The sequence below is a fragment of the Lepisosteus oculatus genome, chromosome 10, assembly GCF_040954835.1.
Source record: "Lepisosteus oculatus isolate fLepOcu1 chromosome 10, fLepOcu1.hap2, whole genome shotgun sequence".
NCBI classification, from domain to species: domain Eukaryota; kingdom Metazoa; phylum Chordata; class Actinopteri; order Semionotiformes; family Lepisosteidae; genus Lepisosteus; species Lepisosteus oculatus.
In genome coordinates, this window is record NC_090705.1 from 41,298,982 (window position 1) to 41,321,120 (window position 22,139).

General features: G+C 41.7%; 2 protein-coding genes across 2 annotated transcripts; one reads left to right on the forward strand and one right to left on the reverse strand.

The window, feature by feature from the left end:
* The first annotated feature begins 1,920 nt into the window (after nucleotides 1-1,920).
* On the forward strand, nucleotides 1,921-17,064 carry gpd1l (glycerol-3-phosphate dehydrogenase 1 like). Its single transcript, XM_006635543.3, has 8 exons — nucleotides 1,921-2,109; nucleotides 2,937-3,114; nucleotides 5,185-5,325; nucleotides 7,386-7,524; nucleotides 8,233-8,345; nucleotides 12,769-13,005; nucleotides 13,801-13,907; nucleotides 15,354-17,064. The coding sequence occupies exons 1-8, from the start codon at nucleotides 2,066-2,068 to the stop codon at nucleotides 15,448-15,450; spliced, it is 1,056 nt and encodes a 351-aa protein (XP_006635606.1). The 5' UTR covers nucleotides 1,921-2,065; the 3' UTR covers nucleotides 15,451-17,064.
* A 904-nt stretch (nucleotides 17,065-17,968) lies between these two features.
* On the reverse strand, nucleotides 17,969-21,560 carry kiaa1143 (KIAA1143 ortholog). Its single transcript, XM_006635542.3, has 3 exons — nucleotides 21,319-21,560; nucleotides 20,901-21,042; nucleotides 17,969-19,696 (listed from the first exon to the last, which is right to left on the reverse strand). Exons 1-3 carry the CDS (start codon nucleotides 21,424-21,426, stop codon nucleotides 19,506-19,508), a joined length of 441 nt encoding a protein of 146 aa, XP_006635605.1. The 5' UTR covers nucleotides 21,427-21,560; the 3' UTR covers nucleotides 17,969-19,505.
* Nucleotides 21,561-22,139: the final 579 nt, after the last annotated feature.

A 22,139-nucleotide genomic window follows, 5' to 3' on the forward strand; every position in this document is an offset into this window, starting at 1 on the left:
GGAGTAGTTGTTGGGTTTGTTTGTTTGTTTGTTTGTTTGTTTGTTTGTTTCGTGCTGAGTGGTTTGTGGGAATTTGAGACAGACGCACTGTGCTTCTCTCTGCCAACAACTTCATGAGACCCCTTAGCTACACATTAGCGGCTGCTTCTTCTTTGTAACCTGTCTTATGTTTGTTTTTGTTCGTGTAGAAAGCCACTCGCAATATTGTTTGTGGTTTGCTTTTTTTTTGTTAATAAACTTTCGCAAGAAACAAAGCTTTTATGCATTTTGCCGACAGACATTTTTTTATAGAAATGTTCCGGTATGATTCGACGGGTTACACCGTGAGAAAAGCCTGCTGTATTTTGTCCAGATCACGGGAACTTTCACCTTTTCTAACAAACATCTGAGTACAGTCTGTGGGGGGAGACACAGTTCTGTCTTTTTTTAAACCCTGCACTAATTGCTTAGCAGATCTGTCCGGATTGGAGGCAGTAGACAGGACGTTACTTTGTACAGTTATGTCCTTTGCTTTCAGTGCCTAGTGTCTACTGTTCATTCCATTATTATAATTATTATTACTGACAGCACACACGCATACTGAGCACAGCACACTGCGTTTCTATTTGCAAACAGTAGTACTTCACACCGTGTAGTCCAGATTCTGTTTGACATACCTGGGAAATCAATCTGTCCGTGGCAACACAACACCAAAGAGCACGGCGTGGTCGGCTCTGCTATCTTGTAGGCTTCGATCATTTAGTACACCCTTTACATAAACTCTCTGAGTGCCTGTGACACGGTTCATTCGCTACCAGAGCTGTTTAATCTCAACTAGAAGCTTGCACCGGAGTTGTGTTTTGTTTTAAAGCGTCTGCAGGCGTCTGCTGGCAGCCTTTAGTAAATCTCCACTAACGTAAAATGAATTTTTTTTAATAGAAAATGGAATACACCACCAAGAAATGATCACTGTTTATAAAATAATCCGTCCTTTTTGTATCCGTTTTATCCAGTACAGGGCTGCGGGGGGGTTGGGGTCTATCCCGGCAGGCAGCGGGTGCAAGGCAGGGTACGCCTTGGACGGGACGCCAGGATAGGCTCTGGTCTCGCATGTGACCCTGTACTGGATAAACTGGTGGAGAAAACGGATGGGTGGACGTACTGTCCACCAAGCTTCTCTCCCTGTCTGTGTGTCTCACGGAGAGCAGGTTGGGGCATGTGAAAAAGACAAATTCCTAATATAAGAAATTGTATATGGCCAATTAAGTGATCTTGTATACAGTTTTCCTTTGCAACTGCTTAATGAAAACGTCCGGTTCAATAAAGGAACACCTACAGTACAGAACACCTTGGAGCCAGGTTAGAAGCATTGCAATCATGCTGTTAGTTTAATAATTAGACCAAATACCTGACTGATAGGCGAGAACGAATAAAAACTCTGCTACGTAGAGGTTCACTACAGACAGCCCGCCTGTGGAAAATAAAACATCTTGCAAACTATATTATTAAAAAGATTTAAATTATTTAAAAAGCTAAGATTGTATGTTAAGGCAGTGAAGCGGGGATTATGTTTAGAACCATGAAAAAAGTTAGGGAGCTGCTATTTGTGAGTACAAACGGCTGGGGGAATTGTAGGAAACACCAGGCAAAGCAGGTATCTGGGGGGTATTGTACATGTCACATAGCTGCGATAAAGAACAGGACTAGGGCGCTGCACAGAGGCATCGTGTTATTGTTCCTGGTCTTTAGAAAGAGGCTTTAACTTCTACCTTGAAGTGACTCTGGGCTTTAAAGTATTAACGGTGAAAGCTTGTCTGTCCTTTTCTGAGTTTTGGGATGACCCCCTGACTTAGATGATCCTTTTCGACGGCAGTTTTCAAAGAAAACAACTACATTTCCCACAACGCACCAGAAACCCAACTTTATGATGACGTATAATACAGCGGTCTCCAGGGCTGTCATTGGAGTAACGTTGCACACGCCTTTGTACTGTACTATCAGTACAGAAAATAACGGGCTCCTTTGTCTATACCATTAGACAATATTGTAAAACCCTTAACCCGTATTTAGTTTTGTGCTATCTACGATGACTGCACCTCTAAAAGTCTGCATTGTAGGGTCAGGAAATTGGTAAGTGCCTGTTACAACCTGATTAGCGTCGTACTCATTTTATAAATAACCTTTGGAGCTCGGTATTGGGGTATACCATGGCTAAACCCCATCTGAAGAAAGAAAAAAAAGTCGATCTTCTATTTTGTAAATGGGTGTAGCTGACTAAACGTATGCTGAAGCGCAGCACCTAACGATATGAAACAAATGTTGCGCGCTGATTTATAGACGAACTGGTAAGCAGCTTTTTGTTTGCGTGTCATAGCCTCCCTAATCCCACGTGTGAGGAAAACCGTTTTTCCAACACGGGTCCACGAGTTTACCGTGCGATTTTCCGTGGTAAAGCAATGCGTGTGCAGCCTGTGGGAGTGGTCTTCTTTGCTGTGTTTGTACAGTGAAGTCTCAAGGTGACATCTGTCCCGAGCTGGAGTTGCAACTCGATTCCATTTTTAGTCCTATATCTCCAGCCTCTTTTAAGAGTTCAGTGGTCTCCTTTTAGCTTCCAGTGATTTTAGGTCATCTGGCACAGCTGAAGCTACTGAAACTAGAAACAAACGTAATGAAATATCAGTTAAATCCCTAAGGCATTATTCTTTTTTTTTACCCTTTTCTTCTGGACCAGACAGACCCACAACTTTGCAAAGTCTGAACACCTCGTTGCCCATAAACTGCTGCTACCCTGCAGCCTTTTGTACTGTGTAGCTTTGTGGAGCAGTACCCCTCCCCTTGGAGCAGGATCACAGACGCAGTGTGTTTTCGAAAGTCCTACAATCCCTTTGCTGTATTATAATACTACCGTTGACGGAGCTGGGTTACAGATGACGATCTCTCTACTGTGTTATCTCCAGGGGCTCGGCCATTGCGAGGATTATAGGCCAGAATGTGCAGAAAGTGCAGAAGTTTGCCGCCACAGTCCACATGTGGGTCTTCGAGGAGGATATTAGCGGCAGGAATCTCACAGACATCATCAACACAGACCATGAGAATGTGAAGTACCTGCCTGGGTACAAGCTTCCTGAGAATGTGGTAAGAGAGACTACAGGACTCCCCTCTGCTGCATATACTCAGCAGAGTATATGAGTAGGTGGAAAACACGGGAGTTAATGTCTAGACACCATTCCGTGTGTCATTCCAGGCAGTGTTTCCCAGATTTGGAGTGCCCCCTGTTTATGATACAACTGAGCTCTTGATTAATAAAGCTCGCAGAGCCCTTACCCTTAATTAAGCCGCCCTTGGCTCGTCGAGGCGGTCGGAGGATGGCTGATGGACAGCACCTTTCAGTTCTTGCCCTGGGTTTTCCGTCAGAATCGAGTCAGAACTTGACAGGGCCGATCAAGCACGTGCAGTGTCTTCTTGTCGAGCCGCCCCGCCCATCCCCAGTCACGGCTTTCCACGGTCCGAAGTGTCCTGGGTGAGGTCTGACGATTGCACAATTTAAGTGCAACATTCCCTGTTTTAAAAGTCGGCAGTTTTGCGATGTATATATCCTAATGGTGCTGTTAAGTGCTTCCCCCCCAGAGTCAAGAAAATAAAAATCATGTTGCAACATAAACAAGCAAGGCTTTTTCATTAGTAGTTTCTTCAAGCTTCCTGTTTCCCCTTCTGATACAGTATGTAATGTGTCATGCTAAATGCAGTACTCATTTGTAGTTGTTCATCCTCCTTTTTGCTGGTATAATTTTGGGGGTTTGTCTAGTTTGCTGCTTACTGTATACCCAAATCTGATTGCTGATCTAAATGAAAAAGAGCAGGAGCCTCAGTTCAGATCAACGTGGAGCTCCACTACTTACATCATCATGCCAATTTGAGTATTCACGCTTTGTTTTCACTGTTTTCTGTTTGCCATCTTTCAATAAGATCGAAATATGTTACTTTGCGTGCCTTACTGCCTGCAGTTTGAGAATGGAAGTCTTTTCTTTTGATCAGTGTTCTCAAATGCTCTGAAAATCTAGCCTACTGTATATCGTATGCTCCATATCCAACCATTAATTTGTACTTGATTAAAGAATTTAAAACAAGTGAGCAAGGCCTGTCCTTTTGAAATCCATGTTAACTTCCCCTTAAATTAATATTGCTACACAGGTGATTAGTTTAGTTGTAATTCTTATTTTCTGTAAACGTACATGTAATAGAAGTCCACATTATAGACGTATAATCACTTAGTTCACGTTTGACACCCCTTTATTGACAGGTGCTACGTCATCTCTTTTCCAGTCGAAGCGTATCACTCGCCTTGAGTAACTGTTGGAAGTCTTTTGTTAATGGACTATAGATAACATCTCTTGTTTCCTTAAGTACAATGCCATCAGACCCTAGAGATTTGTTTACCTTAAGTGCTTCTAGTACCTATAACAAGTTTGCTATTATATAATATACTCTTCTCTCCTTCAGTTGCCTTAGGCCTGTCTATTTCGTCTTTTGTAAAGACCTGAGTGAAATACTTTGTTAATTTAAAAGATCAGCGATTTCCATTTCATTGCCAAAAATATTCCCTTTATTTTTTCTCAGTTCTTTTGCAGTTATATTACTGGAAACCTTTTTTTTTATTTTCACTATTATTTTCATTTTTCTGTCTCCTCTCCCCTATCTAATTTCTTTTCACTGGTGCTTACATTTCATTATATATAATTTCCTCGACTCATTCGTTTTGATATTTTTTAAAAATGCCTTTCCTCTCCTTAATTTTTTTTTTCATTGGTTAAAACCGTTTTGGCCACTGGTAATGGTTCTCTCACCACTGTATTCCTCACTTGTGTTTAGAAAGGCTAGATCAACCTACACTAGACATTTACTCCCAGACAGAGTACGAAAGCAGCTCTCTTAATTTTATTTTCGGCTGTTGATAGCCACACCAGTTTTCCTGGTTTCCCCAATCTAAGTGTGGGAAATTGAATCTCCCATGATCACTATGTCTTCCTTTATACATAGGGTCCTAATTATATTTTAAAAGACTGTAACAGAGGAAGTGGGCTCAATGACTGTTCAGCAACACCTATATTCTCAACAGAGCTTGATAGCTTTTTGTGCAAGTGTGTCTGCCCGTGCAGGTGTGTCTGCCTGTCCTCAGCTGCTGTTGCTCGGCTTTCCTATTCCCAGGTCGCCGTGCCCAACCTGCAGGATGCTGCGCAGAACGCCGACCTCCTCGTGTTTGTGGTTCCACACCAGTTCATCAGGAGGCTCTGTGACGAGATGGTGGGCTGTGTGTCTCAGAAGGCGCGTGGCATCTCCTTGATAAAGGTGAGGTGTTGTGCCGCTGCCTAAATCGCCAGGTGTGCCACTCTCCCCTGCATCCATCAAAAATTAAAGCAAGAGTCCAAGAACAGCACAGAATGAAGTGAGCACCTTACTTAGGGAAGGAGAAAATAACAATATCCTGTGTCATAAAATGCTGGAGCGCTTTACAAGGCTCAGTAGAATGAGCAAGACACTGAAGTTTGCAGAATGATGGCCTCAGTCCAGGTTTCTGTGGGCAGTCTTCCAGACAGATTTGTAAATGAGTTGAATTACACTTTCCTTTCTTTATAGAGCCGCCACTTTGAAGGGCTTTAAAGAAACACTGGGTCACATTCGGTGACCAGAGACGTGGCAGTTAAGGACTTCCCTCACGTTGGCCGACAGGAAAGCTTTATTGCAGCAGTGTTAAATAAAGAGGTGTGACAAGAAAAGCCTCCGAACAACATGACACGGGCTTTGAGTTTCTCCTTAATGCTTCATTTCTTTTTAACACTAAGGTGAAACAAGCCCAGGCCTAGCTACAGTATGTGTGCTTGGAATAATCCGCGTCCTTTAAAAAGCTGCAGTGACAGGGTTCGTTCTGTTTTCTGTCTTTATTCAGCACACTCATGACCATTAAGCGTACTTAACATTTTGATGTTGTTTAAATTAATTTTCAAGTGGACTGGCTACCACTGAAAAATCATACCAACCCATGTGAAGCTGAAGTAAGTCTCTAATGGCGAGACGAGTATGTGCGCAGTGGTGAAGGGTTCTGTGTCCTTTCATTGACATTCATCTTCCAATCTCCTCCTCTATCCCCTGACACACACTCCGCTGTGAGCATCCACACTTGCAATCTTAAATCTTTTGCTTAACCTCCCAGCAGTTTTGGACGACACAAGCAAGTTTCATTTTCCTGTTATCTTATCTAATCAAAATACTAAATGCTTTACGATTAAATTTTTATTTGATGCTATTAAATGCTATTTCGATCTCTTATTTGTTTTCGCTGGAGAGAAATTATTTTGCAAGGACATAAAGGATTATAATTCTGATGTGGTGAGTGTAAAGTACTGTAAAAAAAAACTTTGCTGATGAAGCTGCCATACTGTACATGAAGGATGATTACAGAAATACTTTATCTTTTAAAACTTCAGAACAGGTCAGTACATTTTAAAATTCTAGTGTGTTTGGAATCTTTCATAGATGAAGTTTTAGATTTTTTCCCCTTAAGTCTTCTTTTTTTAAATATTTTTTTTTTCCATGTGGAGTTTTAAAACCTAAAACAATAGTGTTTAACATCAAGAGCTATTCAGTGTGCTGATAACTGATAAACTGCAGGGTTACCATCTTTTAGCTAATTCTCATCAGATCTTAGCAGCTAATCATGGCTAGGCCAGGCAGCAATTGGACTGGAGGCCTTAAGAGAAAGCATGTATCTGGCTGAAAGTGGTGTTGGTGGACACATTTCTCTCTGAATTTAAAGTTTTGAGACATTGTAGTGACAGGGGCCCTGTGCTGTAGGAAATACAATCCTTCAGATTCCTTCAGACATGTTTAACAGATAACCTGGCTACTTTCTTGGGAAACATCCTGTGGTACAGATAATAAGAGTAGGGGTATCAAACCTAGGGTGCTGAATAAACTTTGCTCTGGTCTTATGTAAATCTGACGTCCTTAAATTCAACCTTTAATTCAACTACAGAAGCAATGGTCCGATTCTCTACTCGATTCTCTCTGTGGCACAAGTGCTGCTGTATTACGCGAGTCAATTAAAAAAAAATGGTGTCAAGGTTGATTATACTGTATCCTGCTTTTTGTTTTTTTGAGTAATATCTGGAGAACTGTTTTTTTTTACTTCAAGAATCGTAAAGCTTCTTTACTTCAAGAATCTTGAAGCCTAGAAGCTTGAAAAGGTTCTGAAAGATACTTTAGAGCTGAGTTGTGGTGTTTTTTGTAGTTTTTTTGTGTTTCCTGCATCTTCAAATCTGGAGTACAAAACTTCTTTTTGGCATGCAAAGCTTGCTCCCTCGGTCATCGATAGCAATTACTTGATTTGCATCTTTCAATTCTGTGCACAGGGCATAGATGAAGGCCCAGAAGGACTCAAATTGATATCCGACATCATCCGAGAGAAAATGGGCATCGACGTTAGTGTCTTGATGGGAGCCAACATCGCCAACGAAGTGGCAGCAGAAAAATTCTGTGAAACCACAATAGGTAATGCAGTTACTATAGCCTTTTTTCTGTACAAAAACACAGCATTGTAAAAGACAATAGAGAGTTTTTGTGTATTTTTGTTTAATGTTCACTGAACTGTGTGAATCCTTATGTAGTAAAATAATGGACCAGTTTGTGAATATGTCGTATTAGGTAAAAATAAAGTATTTTTTCTCCAAATGTGATAAGCCAAAGAGCAAGACATTCCTGGTTATAATTCTTTTGCTTTCTGGGAATCTTTTAACTTCAGATTCACCCAAGAAAAACAATCTTTCAGCTTGGTACTGTGCAGAACGATATCAAATCCTTATTGTCATTTATTGTCATTGTTTTTCCACTTCATCTGTAGGAAGTGAATGAAAACTACAATACAGGAGGAGTTACTTCTGGCTCTCAAGTGTTTGAGTGCTTTATGGTTTTTCAAGACTTTTACAGCCTGTGCAGAAACTGTGACAACACCAATTAGTTTTCCACAAGAGGATTAAAGTCATTAGTTGGTTCCCAGGGCTGTTGGAAGAGGTTAAGTGATTAAATAGATCAGGGTGACACTTTCTGGAATAAAATGTTTTATTCATCAGCATGTATACTTTTTATAATTGTCTTTGGTTAATGCATTCTTTTGAACAGCCTACAGTATGTGCATCGGCTGTGTATGGCCGCCCTTGAGATGATTAATCATGGGAAAACAGGTGCATTTCTTAATTTCAGGTAGTAAGAACATGGAGAACGGCCTCCTCTTCAAAGAGCTCCTGCAGACACCTAATTTCCGCATCACAGTGGTGGATGACGCAGACACTGTGGAGCTTTGTGGGGCTCTGAAGGTAACAGATTTCTTTGCATCACGTTAGTCTCCTGTGCACTGTGAAACTACTCCACTCACAGGAGGCCCTTGTCATTGCAGCAATTAGTGTAGCCTGACATCTGCACTGTCTGGCAAAACACTTGCACTCCTGCTTCCCCATGGCCTCAATTGGGAATGTGCTTGGGTGGATGAGTCACCCCTGTTTTTAATGGTAGACTCCTGGGAAAGCTGAGGTTGCTGCTGATAGAGAGGTTAGTGGGGCCAGTAGGGGGCCCTCCAGTAATGCCCCAGTATAGTGACGGGGACACTATACTGTAAAAAGGCGCCGTCCTTCTGATGAGATGTAAAACCGAGGACCTAACTCTCTGTGGTCATTAAAAAATCCCAGGGTGTTTCTCGAAAAGAGTAGGGGTGTTACCCGGCATCCTGGTCATGACCTCCTAATAATCCAGGTGGGGCTGCACACTGGCGGGGGTGGAGGGGATCCCCATTACCTGAAAAGCGCTTTGCGCTGTGTGTCCAGAAAACCGCTGTATAAGTGTAAGGATTTATAATAATGAGACATTTATTGAGGCCATGTAGTGTTCTGCTCGGTACCGTATTATCTACAACCCAGGCTCACTGGTTTAGCAGATTCCTGTGATTGTGCTCCAGATTTGCTTTAAGATCGTAGGGCAAGTAGCATCAGAGGAGACAGGGTCCTTGAATTGGGACGGTGAGGTATGGTAGCACGTTCCGTCTTGCAAAATGCCAGACTTAATTATTCCTTTGTTGCTTTAAAAACATTGTTTCAGCAAATGTCGTTGTATCAGAATGAAACAGTTTTGTTTTCAATGAAATGGGTAAGCATTTTTTTGTATTATATTTTAATCGGAGTTATATTTCACTGCTATTCCGTAAAACAGTTTTTATTTAATGGACGGGAAGTGTCTGAATTGTCTCTTGGGTGTTTTATGCAAAATGGAATTATTTGATTTACAGAGCAATGTATTGTACTTAAAATGCAAAGGGGAAAAGGATTGTAATCAGGTCATCATGCCTGTGCTGAGCAAATCCTAAATTTCTGATAGAAGCAAAAGACAAGGAACATGATGCTAAATTTATTTTGAGTGCACTAGAGTGGGTAATTGGCGAATTATCATAAAAAAGAACTTGTCACTAAAGCAGTTTATCAGCAGAATTGGTCATACTTCACTAATCTCCTTAATTCCTTTCATCACTTGATTGGTTTCATTACTGTCAGCTGAGATGCGAAGGATTAATTTACTGTACATGTACTATGGTTACCTTTATAGTTCAGTATTCCAGGTAGCACAAGATCCAGATGTTTTATAAAGAACACATGACAGTGCTTGTTCAATATTGCCTGAGAGTTTGGCCCTTAAAATGCAGGCAAGTTATCAGTTTAAGGACATTCCAAAACAGTAAAGTTAGATTAGTGTTGTAATGAGTATGTGGATTATAATTGTTGGATAAGGAGTTGTCAAACCACTATAAGAAATCAGGTCCTGACAGCAGATTAATATGCAAGCAAAGTCTTAAGTTAATTAAAGAAAAACCAAGTTTTCACAGTACGTATGTTTATTATTCTCGGGCACAGCTTGCTAATAGAGCCTGAGAATAGAGCTTGTTAAAATAACCAGATGGCAGGCTTACTTAGTCTGACAAATATTTATGGCAGTATATACGAAAAACACACCACACGGAATGGTTGCAGATATTTGCAAATCATAGTCAATGATTTGCAGAGCCCTGTTTTCAAGAGAAATTTCAGATTTCTGTCATTGCAATCTAGATGCAACACACCTTAAAGCAAAAGAGGTAACCTTCACCCTTTTAAACTAAAGGATCCTACCTAAGACTAAATCTCTTCTCTCTAAACCAATTTAAAAAAATGAATGGGACCATTTCCCCTATCCTGAACAGTGCATCACTAACTGTAGTGAGATGCCACTAGCCTGTGAAATTCAGGAAATCAGAATTTCCACAAATAAATAAAATGCAGTCCCATTTAGGAAGAGATTCTTTTTCTTCAGTGATGAAGGAGGAAAACCTCACCCAGGGTCCAGACTTCTTCTATACCTTTTACTCATGAAGAAGACTCAACAGCAGATGTAATTGTTTTTGCGAATTGCTTCTTCAAAGTGACAGCACACTTTAAAGCCATAAAATGTGAAAACTGTGCATGGGACTGAATATGTTTGCAAGGGGATATGAGCTGTAAATGGAGGCCCCGACTAGCTCTGTTGGTAGAGCACGAGACTCATCATCTCGGGGTAGTGGGTTCGTGTCCCACGTCCAGACCATGAACAATTACTGTTACGGAAACAGCAACAGGATGATGGGGAAACATCCATAAGCTGTAACTGCTTGTTTAAACAGCGAGCTGAAGCACAGAATTAACTAGAGCCAGGAGAATTCTTTAAATTGAATTTCTTTTTCCTCTGGAAAGGATGGGAGATGAAGATAAATCTCCCCCCAGGCCAGACCTCTGCTCAAACTGTCCAAGTGAGTTGTCAGGGCAGGTCAGAGCAGTGTGGAAGCGAGCCTTACCTGCTCCCCTCAGCGTTTACACAGACAGACTAATGGGATGTACAGTAACTCTGTATTTGACAGTGCTATTGATCAGCTCATTTTGTTTATTGATTTGGTATTGAACTGCACTTACCTACTGTATCAGTTATGTTTGACTTCCGTTTATTGAATACTGATTCATTCTGACAGTTACCAATTCAGATTCCAAGTCATGGAGTGCTAATATTTATGTCTGCAGTTCCATGTTATTTTTATTATCAGCAGTCATTAAACTAAGGGATGTTATGAATAGTAAAGTTTCTAACGGACAGAGGTGCAGCGTTTGTGACTGTTAAAACTGAATTGCCGAAAAAATATTAATTTGCAAGCATTCCGATTCTTTTCCCACTGTTTCATGTGCCTCCAGCGTCTGCTCTGTTCCTCACAGGCACAGAGGAGGAGGTGCTTTCATGACTGTCTGGGTTAAGGCCGCAGGTGATAGGACTCACCCGGGCCTTATCAGGATCACAGTCAGTCTGGTGCTTTATTGCTTGAAATAACAATGGCACCCAGAGGAAATTAGAATGGTTTACAAGTCATTTTCACATATAAACTCCAGGACTCTGCCAGCGCAGAGAGGGTCTGTTTTAAGCAGATGTAAGAAGAAGTCATTCAGGAATGTAATATTAATACTGTATCAGCTGAAAGATGCCCCGGTCCCCTCCGGACAATCGAGATCTGCAAGGCAAATGGAAATAGCTTTTGCTTCTTTTGCAGGCAAGAGTAATAGTATTGGAGGGGTCATCCGTTACAACCTGGCTCTCAGTCCTTCCCTGCATTCCTTATCTTTTCAACTAGCGGCTCTGGCTGTGCTGGTCTGACTGCACATCTGAAGCCTGTCCCTTTGGCTCCTGTCGTCAGTGGTCAGCGATGGAATATAGACAGCACCTGCAGACATGCTTTTCAAGTATTCTGCAGGCAACCACAGTCTTAGTAAAATGAGTAAAAGCTCTCCAAGCTTGTCCTTTTCAAACAGATACATAACCACTGAGAAATCTACTTAAGTGATGGAGCTCCTTTTCTGAAGCACTGTGATTTCATAATGCTCACTGATTTATGCACTTATTCCCTTGAAGTTCCTTCTGAAGTAACAAGTAAATGAGAAGGACAGTTCGGCTGTCTCAGATGAATACCAATTGCTTTAACCTCCTCACTGCAAAGCTGGATGTTTATTCATAAGGACGAAAAGCTGCTGTAAGATTAACAGTATAGGTGGAAAAGGCGTGTAAACTGAGGAGCAGTCTGTGCACAGATTTAGGAATTTGGGAGCTACAGAACGTCCTCCTGTGGAAACCTAGAAAGCCTAAGACACAGGTGTATGTACTGTTGTAACAAACAAATAAGTACTGTTGTTCAAAGATTATAGGTGCAAAGCTCCAGTTTTATGAAGCAAACTTCAGCTGTTTCTGATGCAAATTGTTGCCATGGTAATGGGGGAAGGTCACCTGTGTTTGGACATTCTCCAGACCTTGAACACTTTGAATGGCTGGTCTCATCTTCCCATAGTTAGGGAGTCTGTAGTTCGCACTTGGAATCTCTCATCGGTTAGCTCCCATCCCTGCCTTTTCTCAAAAGTGCGGAAGCATGGAATTTCTTGCACCGAAAGAAGTCTTTGTACAGAAAGAAATCAGTTAACCCTTTTTTCACATCTCATATCTTTCTTTCTGCCAGACCTGACATTCATTGCTCTCAGTAACTTAATTGGACGGATCCAACACAGCGTACGTTCACAGGCCTGATATGTTTTCGCAATGTGTCGGCTTCAGCAGCTGATCGCAGTACAGGTACGCCAGGTGTGTGAACTGAGAAGCCGAGCCGGGAGCCGCTGTGAGGTTGCTTGACTGTCCCCTCTGCGCCCCTCTGCCCAGAACATCGTGGCGGTGGGCGCCGGCTTCTGCGACGGCCTGCGCTGCGGCGACAACACCAAGGCCGCCGTGATCCGCCTGGGCCTGATGGAGATGATCGCCTTCGCCAGGCTCTTCAGCAAGGACGGCGCCGTGACCTCCGCCACCTTCCTGGAGAGCTGCGGCGTGGCCGACCTCATCACCACCTGCTACGGGGGCCGGAACCGCAAGGTGGCCGAGGCCTTCGCGAGAACCGGGCAGGTAGGCCGGGCCCGCGGGCCTCGCTGACCGCTCGTCTTCCGAGAGGGACCTGGTGATCGCGGCGCGGGACGAGGCAGCTTCGTGCCCCGTCGGGGAATGAGCCCTGCTTTGCAGACGTCTTGGACGTGTTGCGTTGTCCTGCTCTTCTGAGTTTTCTCGTGTGATCTACTGAAACGTTAGTCGTTTGAGGCCAGGGTTCCCAAGCTCGGTAACTGATGGGCCTCGTGCCTTTTGTTGTTTTTTTTCCTTCAACCTGAATAGTGAATTAAACAGTTAACCTCAATATATTCTATATTACACATATGTTATAGATTCTCTTGAGGTCATCTATCCAAAACATTGTAGGTGGGGTTGCCTATAAATCACCTCAGAGCCTGGTTAGAAGTCCTACAGTAATGCATCTGGTTCAATAATTAGACCGCCTGTGTAACTGAGAACATGGGTGGAGACACCAGGCCCTCCAGCAGCCATCTAGTCCCCAGTAGTTAACCCTGATGCGTCGTGTCGTCCACAAAGCCCTTTACCTCTGATCTGAATGCACAGAGGAAGAAATGAAGTCAGCGACAGCGGAGACCTTGTGGTCGGGTTTTTGGAGTTGGCGATCAGAGTGAATTTAAGATGGTAAAAAGACAACTTGGGCCTCTTCTCCTCCAAAGTACCCTGTATCGCTTTGAGAGGTATGGTGTAGCGCTGAAAAAAGAAGCTTGGCGTGATCATGTCTTGTCTGTCGAACCCGTGCACGAGCCGCTGCTGTGCCGGCGTCCGTGTGGATTGAAGCCTGCCTCTCCCCGGCAGAGCATCGAGGAGCTGGAGGGGCAGATGCTGAATGGCCAGAAGCTGCAGGGCCCGCAGACCTCCGCGGAGGTGTACCGCCTCCTCCAGCAGAAGGGCCTGGTGGACAAGTGAGTACCTGCCCCCCGCCTGGCCTGTGCGGGGTCCTCCGATTCCCCCGGGGGCTCAGGCGGTCTTCATAGATAGATAGATACTTTATTGATCCCGTGAGGGAAATTGCACCCTTAATCAGCACCCTGTTGAAGAAAAAGTCAAGTTTTTTTTAAGATTTTGATCTACAGAAAGAACTTTGTTTCCCCAGATTCTGAGGGCCTGCTTTTTCCCCCCTTACCAGGACGTTTGTGGATATGAGACTCAAGATACTATTTTTTTTTTACTAGCACCTCTGGATCTGTCCATACAAGTGTGACTAAAGCTGATCATCTATTAGTCACCAACACTACAAGCTGCAATCCATGACCTGGACCACCCCTTGCAACTGTGCAAGGGGTGGTCTTGACGGTCACTGATTATACTGGCCTTCCGCAGTGTTGGGAGCAGTCCAATCACAGACTCTTTTAAATGTCGTTTAACATTTGACGTTTTCCCGTTGGCTGGAAAACATGAGTACGAGTATGCTCATGCTTTATCTGTTACATTCATTCATTGCAGTGTGAATTCATTGCTACCTACATTTTCCCCAACGCTGTATGCTGAGAGCATACCACAGCACGCTGGCAGCACAGGACAGAACGCTTGTTTCCATTTACAGTGTAGAGGATATTCTTTAGTCACTCACCTTGTGTGATTTACATGAAGTGGGCTTGAGATACACCTTACAATAAATCATGTTCACAACAGGACTTTGGCTCAGGTACAAGTAAAGTAATCACATGCATTAAAATGACATTTCAGATAAAAGAGTGATGCTGACATGCTAGTGAAACCTCTACTCAGCTGGTATAAAACATGCAGGGTGCAGGATTCTCTCCTGCAACACACACTGAGCCATAGTTTGAGTACTTAGTGTATTCTTGTCAAGTCTGACCTCTAGCCTGGGTTATTTATCAGTGCGCGATCCAAAGTCATACCCATGCTTGCTCTGTATGTTCAGTGTACAAATAATCCTTTATCTGCTAGTCGCTCTATTGCAGCTTCAGACAATTTTCAGACTCTGCGGCGAAGCGCTTTACTGCCCTGACACACTGTCCGAAGGGCAAGATGAGCCACAGGCCGAGGAGTTTTTTCAGCTCACAGTCGTGTTGGGTTGTGGATACTCCCTAGTGACTTAAGCTGAGAGCCTTTTATTGGAGGCAGCCCTTTTACGGTGAAAGGATGTAAATTCTGGTTTCTCCTCTCAGCGCTAAGCAGATTTCACACACTGATTGGGTTGAATAAATGTGAAGAAGTCAGTCAGAGGAAACTCCTCTCAGCCCTGCTCGCTTATCTGAAGGATGTAGAACTTTGGATCTGAAGGAGACCGTATAGTGTCCTGAAAGACAAGTGAACTACAGTAAATCTGCTGTTTCAAATAATAATGATCATTCTGATCCACTGTTTTCCCTCAATGCCTCTAGGTTTCCACTGTTCACGGCTGTCTACCAGATCTGTTACGAAGGGAAGCCAGTTCAAGAGATGATTTCCTGCTTGCAGAGCCACCCAGAGCACATCTAATCGGGTTTCTGGCACTGCGTCCACCTTGCTGGGCTGCTCACGCTGATAAGCCTGGCCAGTGTCTAGCTGGAACAGTGCTGCAGTGAATGGGGTGGAGTGGTTAGTTATAAAATCAGATGCTTGTCACCTCAGCACTGGGGAAGCATAACATTTCAAATAACTATAAAGAAAAATCATCCTGTGTTTCTTTTCTTTATCTGGTACACTTTTGAGTGCATTACAAAATACTGTTTACACTGTAAATGAAGTAGTACAACTTTGGTTTATGAATGAGTATAATGTACTATTGTTTTTTTAAATGCTGCTTTTTTACTTATTTGATAATACAGAGAAGCAGACGAAGAAATGTGTCAATTTCCAGACAGGATTGGAACTACAAATTAATAATTCATTTTATAAATATACAGTATACACTGTTCAGTGTATGTTTAATTTTCACTGTGAAATACAAGGGTTCTTTTCTGATTTCCTTTTATTGTCTCTTGTGGAAGAGTATTTTTAAGAAAGATTTCTTCAGGTTTTCAATTCAATTCTTCAGATGTTTTTAAAGTATACCTACAGTTTAAGTAATCATAATATCAATTATAAGGTAAGGCTTTGGATAACAGTCAAAGTGTGGAGTAAGATGCACATTCTGAAAACCAATTTTTTATGATCTTCGGCAGTGGTTTGATGTTTTGAAATTAGATTTTCAATAAGTTTCTTTCATTTATTATACAGCTCTGTTTTCTAGCCTGTTTTCTCACAATACACTAATTCCTGGGTTTTTGTTGTCGTTTTGTAAACCTAGGTTACATTTCATACTGTACAAACATCTGCAGAAAGGATCTATTATTTTTAAACAATATGTTGCAAAATTCAAGTTCTGACAAACTATAAATGGGGGATATTGTATGATACTTCAGATTAGTTGCTGCAGTAAAATGTAATTCTAAGCTGTTGATCTTGACTGCAAAGTTAGTCCTTCAATCAACAGCTGGGAAGAGTGAGACCCAAAGAGGGCCAGTTGTTATCGAATAAAACCATGGGAAACTGTGAAAAAGTCTGACCTGGCAACCTTTTATTCAAAGGCAAATACTTATAGACATTGCTTTGTTCAATAGACCCTCAGGTCTCCAGTTCATAATGAGAAAGCTTTAGATTCCTTTAGATGTGTAGCTCTTTAGTTGAAAGAACAAGCCTTACTTGCCTTGTCTTTATTGGACAAATGAAAAAAAGACGCTTTATTTTTCAGTTGTGTGGCGCACATTCTGTCCAGCTTCCAGGAGACGTGCATCACCAGGGATTTGTTTCCTTCGTGTACCTTATCAAAATGTATTTCAAAAGCACCAGAGTTTTCTGTGAAATAACTTGAACCAGTCATAACATTGATAGCTTGTGTCTGCAGCTCGTTAAAGTCTTTAAGTAGACTCTGAATATACTAAGGAATGTAACATGACATTAATATGTAATTGGAGAATTGTTATCAGTAAGATATAATTCTGTTTTGTATAAATTCATCCTTACGTTATTCACTGTTTTATGACTCTGGAACTATCCTTCATTGAACTTAAAAATTATATGTGCAACATGTTTGTTGGAATAAATACTCGTGTAATTCTGTTTTTCATGGCTCATTGTGTCTGGTAGTATTTCATTTATTCTATTGATTTTTTTCTGTTTTTCTCAGGTGTAGGAAAGTAAAAAAGTTCACAGTAAGCCCTGATTAATTGTTGAAATGCAATGCACAGATCTTTATGCTCAAGATATGATCATTTTTTGAAGCATTTTATTTAGTTCAGATCTTAATTCCTTCAGACTTTTAAGGGTTACAAAAATGACTAAATAGTCCTGTATATTTCTTAAGCATAATAAATTGTATATTTAGATGCCGAAACAGGTTTTCAACCTTTTGCAAAAAAAAACAAGAAAGCGCTTTTAATGTTTTTTTAGAAATGCCAGTGCAAACAGCGCCACCTGCTGGCAACGGGATAGATGTATCCAGCAGAGAACTGTCGGCTATGAAAAAGAATTGAAATTGCTTTTGACGGGGTTGTGGATCCCTTGGGGCTTCTATACCAAAGAACTCTCAGTATCCAAGAACATGAAGGGACAAGGGATCAAACAGTTACTTTCAGAATCACTGCAGTGTTGGTCTCTTTTTTCCAAAGTCTAGAATTTGAACGTATTTTAATTCCACTAGATCTAGACCTTTCAGTTTTTTTTCTCTCGTCTGATTTTTAAAGACAAACGACACTGGATTCATATCAATTCTCCTCTAAATGACAAACCAGAGACATGGATTCATCTAGCTAGAACAGCTTTAAGAAGGTGACAGCTGAAATATTATTCAACTTAAGAAAAGAGAAATGTTCTTTTTAGATTCATTCTTGAGTGTAGATATCTTGAAAACCTGAGTTTACACAATAATACCCAATTCTAATGATGGGTTTACACATGACATGTTTGTAGGTGCTCTACAGAATTTGATCAGGTAGTTTTTGAGAAATGGATAGTGATTAATAAAATATTTTGAATCTTTTTTTAATTAAAATCAGTTTATTGATGGTACCACAGCACCGAATAACACATTAGACACATTGCACATATTGTAACCTTTTGCAATAACTACTTAAACATTTACTCAGCTGCTTTGTAGAAGCTTTACATAAGGTATTTACATCCAATGAATATTAATATTAAATTGTATTCTTTATATAATGTTCATAAGGTAAAAAAGGTACATCTTCAGAACTATGAAGACCTCAAACATGACCGTCAAGTGATACTGCATGTGCCTGTCCCGATGCCTTTGGAGAAACTAGGATTTCCTGATTAATTTAGATCCAGACGCTTAACTAAATATTTTAAAATGTCTTGGAATAGACCCAGATTAGGAGGGCTGTGTGTTAAATATCCGAGATATGAAGACGGGAGATCTGGATGATTCCCCAGTATTGCAACCTCCCAGGTTAATATGCTTAATTAGCCTTGGAAAGGATTTACATGAATAAAATCAGTTAACTGAACAGGAATCAAGCTGAACAGGAAGGGTTATCCTTACCAGTTCCCACAAGAGTACCGAAAAATGTCACAGATAAATGTGCTCTGTCTCCTCTTCTGTTACAGCATGTCTCACAGCAGCCAGACCAAGCTGTCCTGTCCTCACACGTACATTTCTTGCTCTTTACAGTTCTCCAGATGGGACCTTCCTCTGCACCCACGATGTTCAGCGTTCCTAGAAAGTAATTCTGATCAGGATAAAAAAACTCCCTTTTTTGGATGAAAGTACAATTATTTTTGTAACATCACATTTTAAAATAATGAACCTTTACAACTCCATCTCGTCAAAATGCCGAACACAAACGCAGCATGACATTTCATACGGAGCTGGCTGGAAGGGGAGAACAGATTGGAGTTATTTACTTCAGTGCTTGGAAGTAAAGGGCATTGGATTTGTATTGATTACCTTCTGACACAAGAAATCTAATATTAGGGGCTCCAAGGTGACACAGGTTTAGAATTACTGAGATTTTAAGTATTACTGACACACCACAAAATGTTCAGTTCAACCGTGATAACGTTTGGTAATAGAACATCACATTTTGTTTCAGTTTTTTAAATGTATAGTGGCCCAAAAAAATATTTCACATACACCAATTTGTAATTGCCAGCTATCAGGTATTCTGTCTCCATAGCAGGCCATGACAAGCATCTTGAAATACAAAGGCCACATTCAGACTTCCAGTTATTTCTGTGCTTAGATCCGATATTTCTTTATCATTTGCCAATTCTACACTGTACAGGTCGCAGTTTCTATAAAATGTGAGGAAGAGCTAAAATTGTCCAAGCAATGAGATAACTGGATTAATTTTCTGACAGCTTGGCTAACATGAAAGTCAGGGGGGGGACAACAAGAAATGAGACTTCCAATACTTCAGAGTGTCCCACAGAACGAGCACAGGAAGACAGGTGAGGAACTGCTGGAGTTGCCATCGATTTTAAACTGCTCCCCAGTCTGCCACGGGACACCTCTCAGACAGCCCAGTCTGAGCGCGGAGGTCGCACAGTGCAAGTCAGTCTTCCTCCTCATCCTCTCCGAAAGAAAGCAGACTGCTGTTTTTCACTTTTCTCTGCGGGTTCTCCCTCTTCTTTTCCACTTCCTTCTTCTTCTTGCTGGAGCTGGCTGTGATGCCCTGGAAGGTTCCGGAGCTGCGTTTCACTGGCTTCCTGAACACGATCTTGCCGTCTGCAGGAGCGTCGCCCTCTGCCGGACAAGAGCAGAAAGAAAACGTGAAGCAAACTGGCCGTCATCCTCACAGGGATGTTCAACAGGCATTTCCTCCCAGGGGCCTGGGAAGACAAAGTCCAGACGATTCTGAAGTTGACCACTGAATCACCAGTTCTTGACGGCCTAAATGTAACTGTGATTGCAATGTAAACTGGTGTTTTGTGATTATTTGGAGAAATATAATGATTAACATTCAGTCCCCAATACATAACTTGCATGCCTAAAGAAGCACTGAAATATTGTGGTTTTCTTCTTTGTGCTTCCCACTCTACTTAACTTAACCTCTACCTCTGCACACTGCACACTCAAATCACTTTACATTATTTGCTTTCAGTGAATTTCAGTTAACTCCTGGTTCTGAAGGGCTGCTCTCCTGCGATGTCCAGCGAATCTTTATGTTGTGCACTAAGCCCCGTAGAAGTGTGTGAAGATCGTCACATATTTCTGCTGAAATGGTGCTGGGCAGAAGGTATACCTTTAATCTTCCCAACATGTGGCCAGACATGTTGTCTCTGTGGCTTGCCTGTGCTTCTCAAGATTTAAAACTGTCACTTAATATACACAGAAAAGTAAAAAAAAAAACACACTCAGCTTCCAACAACTGCAACAGTCAACAACAGACCTTAATATTAGTCTTAATATTCCTATTTTACACATTACATCTCTTATGAAAGGGCAAAAGTTTAAAAAAGTGGCACTTTTCAGCCCCACCTGGCAGACGACTGCAGTGCTGCAACATGCGTTCAACCATGTGATGTATGGAAATCTCTACACACATTACGGGTTGCACAATGCAGTACACAACACTGTGTTTGAACCACTTTCATGTTTAATTGTGTTGCTTCCTTTGCTAATGCAGAACAGATTAATAGAGGCGTAACCAGTTGGATGTAGTGTATCTCAAAATAGTATCCAAATAAAATATCGGCACATCATCATCACCTACAGCAGACAGATTCTTGGTTGTATGTGTACCCTGGCGTATAGCAGCTTGAGATCACTTTATTGGCCATATACAATTTCTTGTATTAGGAATTTGTCTTTTCACAGACCCCAACTCTCTCTCCATGAGACACACAGACAGGGAGAGAAGCTGGGGGTCAGAGCGCAGGGTCAGCCGTTTATACGGCGCCCCTGGAGCAGTTGGGGTGGAGCACGGTGACAAAGGAGAGGGACATACCAGCTTCTCCTTTGAGTTCCCCTTTAACCTTCATGACCTCTTCAGCTGTCAGATCGCCCGTCTTGAGGACAACCACCTGTGGCCGTTCATCCTCACGGTCACTGTCTCCGCTGTCATCAGCCACCGCCGGCACCTCCTGTCTCTGAAGAATCAAAACCCAGCGAGCTGCCTGGAGTCACTTCACGTCTATGTCTAAACTTGTAAATGTATGCATGAGCGTACTTTTAGCTGAACACATCAAAAGACCCAAGATTAGTAATGTACATTACACCACTTTATTCACTACAATTAATTTGGTCTTAATATTAGACGGCCCGTAGATTAGCTCTGGAACCGTTTAGGTGTAGGATGAAACAAGGCGACATAATTTCTGGGACTATTTGCAGTTGAACGAAACAGATTTTCGTCATTTACTTACCTTAGTATCGATAGTTGGTCCCTCTTTGTAGCCAATATCGTTCTTAAATTTCCGGAGAAAGGATGGCTCGGTGGGCTTCACCCATGACACCTGGTTTTTCTTACTCATCCTGGATCTTTCTGCTGACTTAAACAGAGAATAAAAATCTGAAACAATTTTAGAAGCTACTCGACTCGACTGCACGACACCGCGGTTACAGGAACGGCTTTGTTTGCATGAAACGTCATTCTCATGCGCCCGCTGTCTGATCAATGACGGCTTCCTACGTCTAACTGCTGAGACGGAGGCGTAAGATTGGAATCGTGTTGGTTCTTAATAATGCCCTAATGTAATTAAACTGTGGCATTAATGCAGACGTAACGTAATATTTGGATGAAGCGGCTAGAAGATAAATGGATGGATAGTGTAATACTCATATGAAAATCGAGAACACCGTGTGGGAAAAGGGGCGTCATACTGCATACTGTAAATGGCAGACCCTGCGCTCTGACCCCCAGCTTCTCTCTCCCTGCCTGTGTGTCTCATGGAGAGCAAGTTGGGGTATGCGAAAAGAAATTCCTATTGCAAGAAATTGTATATGGCCAATAAAGTGATTTTATCTTATCTAAAGTTTTATCGAAATTATTCTTCACCGTTATTTAAACCCATTATGTATAGTTTTTTGTGTAACTTCCTGTAAAAATGTCCCATAGAGCTGTAAATATTGTCATAGATACTGTTATAAATAGTGTTATAATTAGTATCCTTTACAATAATAAGAAAATGCATATGCAACATATTTTATGCACCACGGCATAGACAAAATGAATATTTTATTTCGT

What these genes read in the sequence shown, in the direction of transcription:
- gpd1l (XM_006635543.3), top strand. Translation starts at nt 2,066, where the DNA reads ATGACTGCACCTCTAAAAGTCTGCATTGTAGGGTCAGGAAATTG. An exon ending in GTGGCATCTCCTTGATAAAG is followed by an intron (nt 5,326 to 7,385) that starts GTGAGGTGTTGT and finishes TTCTGTGCACAG; the next exon opens with GGCATAGATGAAGGCCCAGA. An exon ending in CAGAAGGGCCTGGTGGACAA is followed by an intron (nt 13,908 to 15,353) that starts GTGAGTACCTGC and finishes CAATGCCTCTAG; the next exon opens with GTTTCCACTGTTCACGGCTG.
- kiaa1143 (XM_006635542.3), bottom strand. Translation starts at nt 21,426, where the DNA reads ATGAGTAAGAAAAACCAGGTGTCATGGGTGAAGCCCACCGAGCCATCC. An exon ending in GACCAACTATCGATACTAAG is followed by an intron (nt 21,043 to 21,318) that starts GTAAGTAAATGA and finishes TTGATTCTTCAG; the next exon opens with AGACAGGAGGTGCCGGCGGT. An exon ending in GGAACTCAAAGGAGAAGCTG is followed by an intron (nt 19,697 to 20,900) that starts GTATGTCCCTCT and finishes CTTGTCCGGCAG; the next exon opens with AGGGCGACGCTCCTGCAGAC.